Source organism: Eurypyga helias, unplaced genomic scaffold (genome assembly GCF_000690775.1).
Source record: "Eurypyga helias isolate BGI_N326 unplaced genomic scaffold, ASM69077v1 scaffold11438, whole genome shotgun sequence".
NCBI classification, from domain to species: domain Eukaryota; kingdom Metazoa; phylum Chordata; class Aves; order Eurypygiformes; family Eurypygidae; genus Eurypyga; species Eurypyga helias.
The window spans coordinates 5,478-17,074 of record NW_010264988.1 but is presented as its reverse complement, the minus strand read 5'-3'; the positions used below and the strand labels follow the sequence as shown (position 1 = coordinate 17,074).

At 42.7% G+C, this 11,597-nt stretch overlaps 1 protein-coding gene across 2 annotated transcripts; it reads left to right on the top strand.

The window, feature by feature from the left end:
• Positions 1–373: 373 nt before the first annotated feature.
• TBC1D24 (TBC1 domain family, member 24) lies at positions 374–11,377 on the top strand. Of its 2 annotated transcripts, XM_010156562.1 has the most exons (7): positions 374–1,332; positions 3,574–3,591; positions 7,405–7,563; positions 8,538–8,601; positions 9,740–9,835; positions 10,213–10,447; positions 11,083–11,377. In XM_010156562.1, exons 1-7 carry the CDS (start codon positions 374–376, stop codon positions 11,235–11,237), a joined length of 1,686 nt encoding a protein of 561 aa, XP_010154864.1. In that variant the 3' UTR covers positions 11,238–11,377. The 2 variants fall into 2 exon arrangements, with proteins under 2 accessions (XP_010154864.1, XP_010154865.1); XM_010156563.1 differs by lacking the exon at positions 3,574–3,591.
• The last annotated feature ends 220 nt before the right edge of the window (positions 11,378–11,597 follow it).

Genomic DNA, 11,597 nt, shown 5'->3' with positions numbered 1-11,597 from the left:
ATGGATATTTTTTGAAGTAGGAGGCTTTCCCTTGCCTCAGCTTGGACCTTCAGTTAGGGGCATTAACTTCCCATGGAGATGTCCCAACTTTTTGACTTGCCAGTGGTAAATTACTTCAGTAGGAGTTATTGACAGAATGGAAATAAAGTTTGTCTTAAAAATAAGCATGTATCTTTAACTCTCTTTGCTTTAGAAAACAGTTCTGGCATGGCAGGAACGAGTTGAATGTGTGTGTGCTTTCCTATAGAAAATGGGAGATTGCCTGTTACTCAAACCTCTATTATTTTTCTTTTGCAGGAAAAGCTGCAAGTCATCTAATGACCAAATAGGGTCTCCATTCTCATGATTTATCTGATATGCTTCTCCTGGAGTCATGGATGAATACAACCGCTTTGTGGATTGGGACAAAATGGATGTTACTGTCCAGAGCCAGGATGCCAAGGAGTTGACGTGCACAGAGTTCCAGGAGCTCAAGCAGCTGGCCCGGCAGGGCTACTGGGCCAAGAACCACTCTCTGAGAGCCAAAGTGTACCACAAACTAATTAGCAATATCCCGTGCCGCACAGTCACCCCGGATGCAAACGTGTACCGGGACATTGTTGTGAAGATTGTTGGAAAACGTAACAGCAGCTCCCTTCCGCTACCGGAGTTCGTGGATAACAGCCTGGTCCCCACGTACTGCTTGAATGCAGAAGGCATCGGGGCAGTCAGGAAGATTATATTGTGCATTGCGAATCAGTTCCCGGACATATCGTTCTGCCCAGCACTGCCTTCTGTCATAGCCTTGCTCCTCCACTACAGCAAGGATGAGGCAGAGTGCTTTGAGCAGGTTTGCCGCATCCTTGCTTGCAACGACCCATCTAAGCGGCTCATCGATCAGACGTTCTTGGCTTTTGAGTCCTCCTGCATGACCTTCGGTGACCTGGTGAACAAGTACTGTCAGGCGGCACATAAGCTGATGGTGGCGGTGTCGGAGGACGTCTTGGAGGTATACTCCGACTGGCAGCGGTGGCTCTTCGGAGAACTGCCGATGGTGTACGTTGCTCGGGTCTTTGATGTGTTTCTGGTGGAGGGCTACAAAGTTCTTTATCGTGTGGCGCTGGCTCTGCTGAAGTTTTTTCACAAAGTCCGAGCAGGGCAGCCCGTGGAGTCTGACAGCATACAGCAGGACATTCGAGCTTTTGTGAGAGACATTGCCAAGTCAGTGTCTCCGGAGAGGCTTCTGGAAAAAGCCTTTGCTATCCGCCTTTTCTCACGGAAGGAGATCCAGCTTCTGCAGATGGCCAATGAGAAGGCTTTGCAGCAGAAGGGCATCACGGTCAAGCAGAAAAGGTAGGGCTCTCGGTACAGGTAGCCTGAGTGATCTCGTGGGTTTTCCTGCTGTGAGGAGCAGGCAGTCCGTCCTGGGTGGCTGGTGGGGGAGCTGTACTGGTACATGCTGGTGTCTCTGCTGACTCTTTTTTTCTCTGCAGAAGTCAGCAGCCCCAGAATTAAGCATTGCTGGGCTTGTAACAAGAAGTGTAACTGAAATGTTATGATACTAGAGAAACAAAGCAGTTCCTCATAGCTTAGTAATGAATTTATAATTGCTATTTATGGGTACAGATTAACTGCAAGTATTGTATCTCAAAAGTATCTTTCACATGCTGTTTTTAACCTGAAGGCATTTTAGCAAAGCTGAAAGAAACACTGATAAATTACTTGGAAGAAAAGTACCCAAATAAATGTGAAAATAAATTCTTAAATATGAGATTATTCCTGTCAAATGTCAATTTCCTGTTACCCAGTACTGTGAATTCAGCAGCTGCTTCAGTGTGAGTAGGCAAACGCTGTCCCAGCTGGGAACATTTTGCTTCACTTGGGAGTTATTTTAACAGAGCAAGGAAGAACTAAGTCTTATTTACAGGTTACTTTCAAAATTAGTTTGACTGCAAGCATCGAAAGTCAGGAGTCCAGTAATCGTAGGTGGGACCTGACCTATTTTCTGACAGATTCATTCTGACAGGTTCTATTAGAAATAATGGTTTTGAAAGAACCATGGAGAAGAGTGAGGATGCTGATCCAAAAAATGGTTGTGTAATCACAGTTTCTTTTCAGAAATGAGGGGAGGAAAAACCAGCTGTGAAACTAGTAAATGAAATCCTGCTCCAATGTGATAGTAAAAGCCACAATAATAAAAAGCTTAGTTGAAAGGTCTCTCCATGTATATAGAAAAGGCAGCAAGATGTTAATCTAAACAAAATATCTTGCCAAGTGCAAATGTCTGTGCAGGTAGGTACTGGTCTTGTAGGCACGTTCTGTTTCTCCTAAGACCTTCTGTGACCACAGAAAACTCCCAACTGTTTTTGAAATCTAAGTTTGGGTGTTGAACAGGGTTATCAATTGTCCTGACCTCTGAAGGGAGGATGATTTTTAGAAGTGTACTGGGGTCAGTAAGTGTGATATCTAGAACTCGGTATTCTAGGGAGACAGTCTTTCTGTAAATGGTCAAAAATCAAAAGGTTCCAGCCACTGATGTATTGGGATCTTAGAGCAAATTGCGTTGCTGAGTTAGTTGCAGTAGTTGCACGCAGGTGCCATTCCATGGTACTGAAATACACCCTTAGCAGATTTCAGCCTATAAAATAACCTCAATGTTAGCTGAACTTCTTTCATGTGCCTACATACATGTAAAACTCCCTCCAGTTGTCTCCAGTGGTTCATTTTTAGACTCGTAGCTTGGTTTACAATTAGCTTGTGCTTTGTTTTGCTCGTGTCTTGGAAGAGACTGCTCTGTCAGCCTGGGATATTTCAGTGCCTTTAGCCACTGGAATGTCAGTGCCGGGTAGAGGTCAGGCTGTTGTATTTGGGACTCGCAACCAGAAGTATCAACTCTTCCAATATATAGCTTTTCCATACTGAAGTTGAGGAGAGATCCTTTTCTGAGTATATTCTTCAGCAACAGAGCAGGAGTTTTAAATAAAATAATTTTTTTAAAATCCTAAACAGAAAAAGACTGGAAAAAAAAGAACCAACCACAAAAACCCAGAAGCTCCTGCTGTGTTACACTTGGTAGAGGTAGTATTTGCTCAGAACAGCGGTAATGCCTTCAAAGCAAGATGCAGTGAATTCGTACCCAAGCAACGCCAGTAGTTACTGCCTTACCAGGCAGAGTCGATAGCGGAAAAACTGTTACCCTCTCGGCTGCTTTGGCAAACATACTGAAACTTCTCGGTATCCCGTGGCACTTGTTGGAGAAGTGAGCTTTTCTGCGGTAGGATGCGGGTGAGTTCTCTTGTCCAGCTGTGTTTGGCCAGTGCAAGGAGATAATCAATTATTCTCCAATCACGTAACTACCAGCAGGTGGCACAAAAAGGAAGGAAAATTTAAACAGGGAAATATTTTAACCTGTCTGTTTGTTTTTCTCATGCTTGGTGATTCAAATCAGACTTTGCTTTGTTTCTCTCCAGGCTCCTTTCATTCGCTTTGTCGCAGATGTAGGAAATCACTGATCTTTTCTGTCTTTTTTGTCTTTCTCCTTGTACGTTCTCCTTCTGTTCAATTCCATACGCACTGCACCCCTCCTGTTTGCAGTCTTGCATCTCCCAAAAGGTAGGTTAAAACACTTGAATCTTTGCTGGCGTCTTCTGCCTTTGCTGGTTGTTTTTTCCGAGGCTGTCATTATTGCTGATGCTGGGGCAGGAGAAGCCGGGCAGCAGTTACAGCATCCAGTTGCTGTGGAGCCCCTCCTGAATACTTGCAAAGTTAGTTCAAAGCACCTGCAAAATTGTAAGGTAGGGAATCATGGGTCCAGCTAGTCACCATAGCACTTCCGTACAGCAGCACAAGCCTCTGTTTTCCAGAATGTCCTTTCTACGCTGGAAGAAAAAGTGTTATTTTTGTAAAGCGTCTCAAGTAACATGTCTGCAGAACTGTTAGGTATTGTCACCCATCCAAACCTGCTATATGCTGTTGCATAGATGTGACATACTCAACCTTTTTTCTTCTTTGCAAGCTTTCTGCAGTTAATTGGAAAGATGTTGGACTGAACCCAACTTGGCACACTCCTAAAAGTGGCTTGTCTCTCTTCATACTAGATTATATTTATTTTTAAGTAGGTAGGGTTTTTTTCTAGAGGCAGGGCGACAAGACTTTTCCTGTGTCAAGGAGGTCAGAGTTACTCAGCCATATAACATTAATGGGTAATGAAGTCATTCATCAAGTCTTGGCCTGAAAAGCAAATCTTAAGTAACAAAACCCAGTGGATTGTGATACCTGATAAGCAGAGAACTTGGAAAGGAGAAGGACTGCCCTGTGAGTATTAAATACCACAGAGGTGTGGGTTTAAATCAGTGCGTTTGAGAATCTTCTGGTCTTGTTGCAGGTGCCCTGAGTTAACTTTAGTGAGTGATGCTCACTAACATTTGTACTAACTTAGAAAATCAAAATTGGAATTAATTTCCTCATGATGTAATGCCTGAAAGAACACCTTGTAAGAGTCATATCAAATTATGTTTCATATCCTATCCTCTGAGGATTTTACCTCTGATAAATTGGCAGCCAAGCAAGTCTTCAACGTCTGTGTATTGTTTTACTGCCTTTACAGTGTTCTGAACGCAGCAGAAAGCCTTGATTTCTGCTAGGAAGCACATAGTTTGGGTTTGAGGGGACTTGGGTAGATGCAGGGTGCCTGTTGACACTGATCTCAACACAGGGTTAAATTTCAGACTTACACACCACATATGGCTTATACTGTCATTTATGACTGAGAAACAACATACCACTTCTACCACACATTTATGTCCTAACTGAAATTATAATGGCTTTTAAGGATAATGCAGACCCTGTAAGATTTGACCCAAAGCAAAGTAGAGCAGGAAGATGTAATTCAGTGAGTCATACCTTGGGGTGTGGTATTTGTTATCTTGGAGTACCTACAGAGCATATCCACTGTGACAGCTGCTACCTCATGTCATCAGCGTTGGCTTTATCATCAAGAGCTTTGAGGTCTCTGAAGCATGTTCTATTTATGATATAGCTGTAAGAACAACAGTCCTACAAAAATGGTAAATAAATGTTTAATAAAGCAGCTTAAATTGTGCTACTTTCTAAATCTTATTGCCTTTGGGTTAATAGCAACTGAACATGTCTTCCTATTGATTGCTGGTTGTCATGGGAATCCCAGTAAGCCGACTTGAAGAATTGAGGAAAATGCTAATGCAGGGTAAAATCTTAATGCATTTGTTCAGTTCTAGTTGTAGACTTCAGTGCAGTGCCGCTCCAGATTTAGAGTTCAGGCTACCATGTCAAGTTATGGTCTAGGTTTTCTGACTGAATGGTAATGTTAACTATAAAATGATTTTTATTTTTTACTGCTGAGCACAGGCTTCAGGTTGGGTCTGAGTAGGAGAGTCCTTAAATCAGCAGTTCCTAGTAGCCAGGAGGAGGAACAAAGGCAAAAGTAAAGGTACACTGAAGCTGAGAGCCTGTTAAGAGCAAATACTTAGGTTTAGTTGCCTGAACAGATCGTGTAAGTGCGGAAAATGTGCAGACCAAACATACAAATAATCAAGGCTTGCTTGATTGAGGTTTGGTAAGTTTAAAACTGTTTTGATATTTGCTACTAACTCTTAGCCTATATATCATCATTACTTTTACTCCAGAAATTCACTGTAATGAACCAGCTGACTGCTCTGAATGTTGGGTTTTTTAATTCTTTGAATGTGAGGAAAATCTAATTTCTGTTGAACTGAAACCAAGGCTTTGTTTCTCAGCTCTGTTCCGTAGCACCACTAGTCTTTAGCTGCAGACCAGGCAGGACTGGGAGGGCTGAGACCTAAAGTAAGATTCTGAAGGTGTGGGTTCAAGTCTTGGCTCATACTTTGCTTCTGTTGGTCTCCTGAACCACATCTTGCTGTGTTTAAAAGCACAAATAACGCCCTAGTCAGTCATACTTTAAGTTTTAAAATCCATTAATACTTGCAGCTTGCTTAAAAGAGGTGTCCATAGAAGTTCCTTGCTAATTAAATAATGCAGGGTAGGAATGCATGTAGAGATTTGGTTCATTTTGCTAGAGGAAGCAGTAATTACTTTTTTTCTTTAAGTGACCTGAGGAGTCACTTCACTAGAAATGGTGACACTAAGGCAGCTACAGTAAATTTCAAAAAGCAGCTCCCAGTGTCTCCAAGCAAGCACCCCTCTAAAGCACTTTGCAAGTGCTGCTGATTTCTTGGTACTACAAGCAAGAAAAATAATTTAAAATGCATAGTTTGTGTGTTTTAGAGAGTGAGCTAAGCTGTTCAGATACATGCAGGTATGCAGCACTGAGGTCCTCTTGAGTATTGAGGTCCTTGAAACAAAGAGGAAAGAAATGTGTAATTGTCAAAAAAAAAAAAAGCCACCAGAATTTGGGCGATACCTGCACGGGAGCCCTTGCATGCCGCCGAGCAAACTGGCTGACGCTTCATTTCACTAATGGCTACCAGTAACTTCGTATCTTGTGTAAGTTCGTATGTCACTTGGCTGTCACTCCTGCATCATAAGTCTTTAACGCTGGCCACGGATGCAGTAACACTTGTTTAATCCCCAGGCTGTGTACTTATTTAATCTGAGAAATGAGGGCTGGTTACGATGATGATGGTGACTAGTAGTAGTGCTACTACCTTCACGTGTTTCAAAGCCCTGACTCAGTTCGTGTAATTGTATCAGACCCCTCTGGGGGTAGGAGGGTTTGCTTTCCAGGGTGAGTGTCCAGCATTCCTTCATGTTTTGAGGCTCCGACTGTGACCATGAGCCTAGGAACTTCTCTGGTTTTTAATGAAGTGGAAGTAATTGGTAATTACATGTTTCTAAGAGGTGGAACTTTCCAAAAGCTTCAACTATTTGGTTTGGATTAAAATTGCTTAGCCTGGTAATGTTGATTTATCTAAAATATCTGAGGGTTACACAAATTCTGTAATTCCGTGATACAGGCAGAACCTCAGAGGGTGACAAATACTACCTGTCCCATTCAAATCCTGCCTGTTTCTTTAGGTATTCAGTTCTCTATGCTTAAATACAATACTAGTGCCAGCGAGACCAGCTCAAACAGCAAATATAATTTGATCTATTTAAGGTCATGGTCATCTTAGCTGGCTCACTGTTACATCCTCTCCATATAAAGGCACAAGCCGTGGCCGCTGTACCTAGGAATTGCTCCAGGTGTGGAGCCAGGTAAGGGCAGATCACTACCTCAAGGATTTTGTTAAACTGCAGTAGTTTATAATCTTCACTAAGTCACGGCCTTCTAATCCCATGGGCTGGAGCTTGGAACAAGAGCATATCTGCTAGGGTCTTTTAGTGTTCAACTGTCTTTGCATGTTACTGTCTGAATCTTGTTTTGTTGCTAAATTGTTGTTTCTCACTGTTTTGTATTGTGTTTTTCAGACAGAATGTGCACTTGGCAGTTCATGCTGAGAATTTCAAGTCTGAAATTGTCAGTGTGAAAGAGATGCGAGACATCTGGTCATGGATCCCAGAGCGATTTGCACTTTGCCAGCCCCTCTTGCTTTTCACCACCTTGGAACATGGCTGTAGTCTGAGCAGGTAATGAAAACCTTCCCTGATCTTCTCCACTGTAGGGCGAGAAGGGGAACTGATGAACTGTTCATTGGATTGACAAGGCGGCCGTGCCTAGTCAGAACTTGATCTGAAGGATATTATGAGCGGTGGGATGTGAATGTGACAAATTCCTATTGGCTTGAGCATTTGACCAGGATACTTCACATGCCAGGATGTGGCAAGTCATTTTAAACTCTCCAAGACCAGTTGGAAAAGTCAAATGTGCATCAGTTCACAGAATATGCTGGTCTGAAACTGGTTGGTTCCCCACTGGGTATGAATGGTTTTAACTCCGTGGCTGCTCTGCAGTCTTTTTTGATAGATAACCAAGTTCAAACTGGTCCAAAGAATAAGGGAGCTAGAAACTGGAGATTCTTCTTCCTACGAACCTGATTGTTGTTATTTTTAAGGTGGGATAAACCAGGTGAGTTCTCCTTGCAGTTGACACAGAAGACTATAATCCCATAGCTCCCAATAATGCCTTTGACATCTGCAGTTGAGGTACTGAGGTAGGGAGCAGTCTGCTGTCCCAGCCCCATGTGTCTATGAGGAAAAGCAAAAGCAAGCAAAGAGAAGGCATCATAATTCTTTTCTATGAAAGCTGAAGGCTCTTCAGACACAGCCATCAGTTCTCAAGTCACACCTTCCTTTAGGTTCTCTTAATTCAAAATGTTGGAGAGTGCCACTGTTGTGATATGTAGGCTTCCAGTTATTCTGCAGCGGTGTAAGCTCCTGCACAGACAGCTGAGTAGGGAAGAACTGCTTGATAATATTTGTTTACACTCTACTCTGTTATTTTCAGTGGACTGTAGAAAGCATTTGCAGGAATAAGCTTAGTCTTCAGATGTCTTTTTTGCCCTGCCATCAGTTGGAGGAGGCGACGGTGCCTGACGTTAAGGCGGAAAAGAACTGCAGTTGGTGGTACCTGAGTCCTCATTTTTGTGTGCTCTGCATTTCAGGTTCTATTCTCACAGTGAGGGACACGAACCGACTCTTCTTCTCATCAAGACCACAGCAAAAGAGGTGAGTAAGGTGAAAAGCAACTGATGAAATTAGTTTTTAGGCAGTTATGTTATGTTGTATTGTAGCACACAACTGTTTATAATAAAACAAAGACATGAGGGACTAGAAATTGCTTGGGGTTTTGTTTGGGTTTTTTAACATAACAATGTATGCTTTAAATGGCTCCATTTGTTGATTGTGAGACTACGCATTCTTGGATAAACCTTGTAAAGTAGGTCTTGGTCAGCTGCTTGTTCTCTTGTGAGTAATGGGGGATGATGGACTAGAGTAGGTCATTGAGCCAGACTCCCTTAATTGCAGAATCAGAGGGAGAGACTGGGGAATTGTGTTAAGAAACTCGTGATTCATAGAAGATATTTTCATTTTCTGCGGGATATGAGGAGAGGAGGTAGCAGAACTTAAACAGTAGGAATAATACTGGACTCCATAATGTGCAAACAAAAGCTTTAGCTTCATCTCATTCTTATCGAGAAAAATAAGACAAGAAGGCTCTGAGAACCTGAGGGGGAGTGTACACACTTATCTAAGGAGTGTTGGTTCTCCGCTCTACTGTGCGTGACAATACTGGACAACATGATGTGAAAACAGAAGCATTAACTGCATCTCATGCTGCTTTTTTTTTTTTTAAAGAAATGCATAAAACAAGAAAGCTTCCCGAAACCTCCAGAGGAGGGCACACAAGTGCTTCCTGTAATGAGTGTTGGTTGTCTGCACCACTGTGCATGACTTCAAAATATTTTGTGTATAATGCTGAGCTGTTACTGTTCATACTGTAACTTGAGACAGAACTGTTGCTTTGGATGCCAAAATGAGGAAGTGGAAGTTAGGTTTTACAAGTTTGGAGTGATTCTGTGTTTTGGTACCTGCGGCTGTGGTGGAGTGTTTCTCCTTTAAGGCCTCAGAGATGTGAAATTATTTATGAAACTCTTGGGATTTAAGGGGACCCACTAGTGGATTAAAGCCGTTTAAATCTATCTTTAGATATAAGTACTTGTGCTGCCTTAATCCACTCATATATAGAGATTTTGAAAATCAGACTGAAAGAAACCCTTCGGTTCTGGACTCTGAAACGTTGGTATCACTGGTTTAACACGTTCTCCTTCAGCGGAAAGCCTCCTGACGGTGCTGTTTGTGCTAGGTCTGCGGTGCTTACCTGTCAACTGACTGGAGCGAGCGCAGGCGAGGAGGGAACAAGCTGAGTTTCTTTGGAACTGGGGAGTGCTTTGTATTTAGGGTGAGTAACATTTTATTGTCACTACGCAGTAGAAAGGCAGAATTGCTGCAGTGGTGTGAGTAACTCCCACTTCAAGAGGCTGGGTTATGTGCCCTCCTAGTTACTTTGCAGCGTTGTGGTAAGCCTTTTTCTTCCCTTGCACAGAAAATATCATTAAAAGGTGTAATAAGGTAACTTAGAAAACGCTTCATTTCTTCAGTCATCTGAAAAGCAAAGGTATAAAGAAAGAAAATAACGTCTGGCCTAAAAGGCAGTTTGATCCAGTCCTGACTGCTGATTGTGCAGAGGGAGGCTGAGGCACTTGAATGCTCGTTGCTGCGCAGAGCTCTCCGTGTAGTGCTTGTGCACCGACTAAAGCTCTTCTCTGCCCCGTGCAGCTGCAGCCAGAAGTGGAACGCTACGAGTGGGTGATCATAAAACACCCAGAACTGGCCACGGCTGGATCGGAGCCAGAAAATCACGCCTCACCAGCTTCAAGTACCCTCTCTTCCAGCAGTGTCCCATCAGACCCCTCAGATCGCCTTTCTCCCTTCTTATCAGCTCGGCACTTCAACCTACCTTCCAAAACAGCCTCTATGTTCATGGCTGGCAGCAGTGAATGCATCATTATAGGTAAGTCAGTGTGAGAACTTGAGCATATATTCTACCAGCTCTTCCTATCTACCTTTGATAAGTCACCTGTATTTACCATGTAAATATTTCAGCATCACTACATTTAGAGATGAAAGTGTCCAAACCCTGGTATTCTTACCCAACAAAAATTGTCTGTGCATACAAAGCACTTTAAAGTGAGATAGTAACTCCTAGCTTTAAGCACAGTCCTACCTTCATACGGCCTAATTCACAATGAGCAGTAGTTCTTGAAGAACGAACTTTGCACTGAGGCTTTTGAAACCTGCGGTAAACTATAAAACAGGCTAATTCTCCTAGGACTTTATTGAATCTGTGATGCTGCTGACTTTGGCAAAAGCCTGCTTAGTAAAGTTGTCACCTAAGTGGGATTCACAAGGAACAGATGTAAAATCATAGTTGTCCTTTTCCCAGAAATCACCCTGTTCTGATTAGTGTCACTTGAGTGCTGTGCATTTCATCTTACTGGGTGACACCTGAAGTCAGCAAGCAAACACCACTTACGGCTTCCAGTTGTTCCTGTGAGAAAAGCAGTTGAGTCCTTGCTTGTTGTATAGCAATTCCTCATGCTAAGGAATGCAGAGACCCTTACCCTTGTCTTTGTCTCTTCTTCGCAGGAGGTGGTGATGGCCAGGCTCTTTACCTCGATGCAGACCTGAACCACGGGAGAACCAGCCACTGCAATACTTTCAATAATCAGCCATTGTGCTCTGAAAGCTTCCAGATCTCTGTCCTGGAGGTGTGGGGCTTCAGGGACACTATGAATGGTTGACGTGAATATCATTAATCAACTAGTTTTTCAATTGTCTTAGGATTCCCAAGGCAAATTCTAATGCAGGAGCCACGTTTGAACAGAATTTCTGCTGTGCTCGCTGGTTTTTTGGTAATTACTAAGCGGTGCACTTGAAAGCAGGGCTTAGTTGTTTTATTTTATTTAAGACAGGTCAAAGTGATGTAATGTATCTGGTTAACTCCTTAGTTCTTTACCTATTAATCAACTAGTTTTTCAATTGTCTTAGGATTCCCAAGGCAAATTCTAATGCAGGAGCCACGTTTGAACAGAATTTCTGCTGTGCTCGCTGGTTTTTTGGTAATTACTAAGCGGTGCACTTGAAAGCAGGGCTTAGTTGTT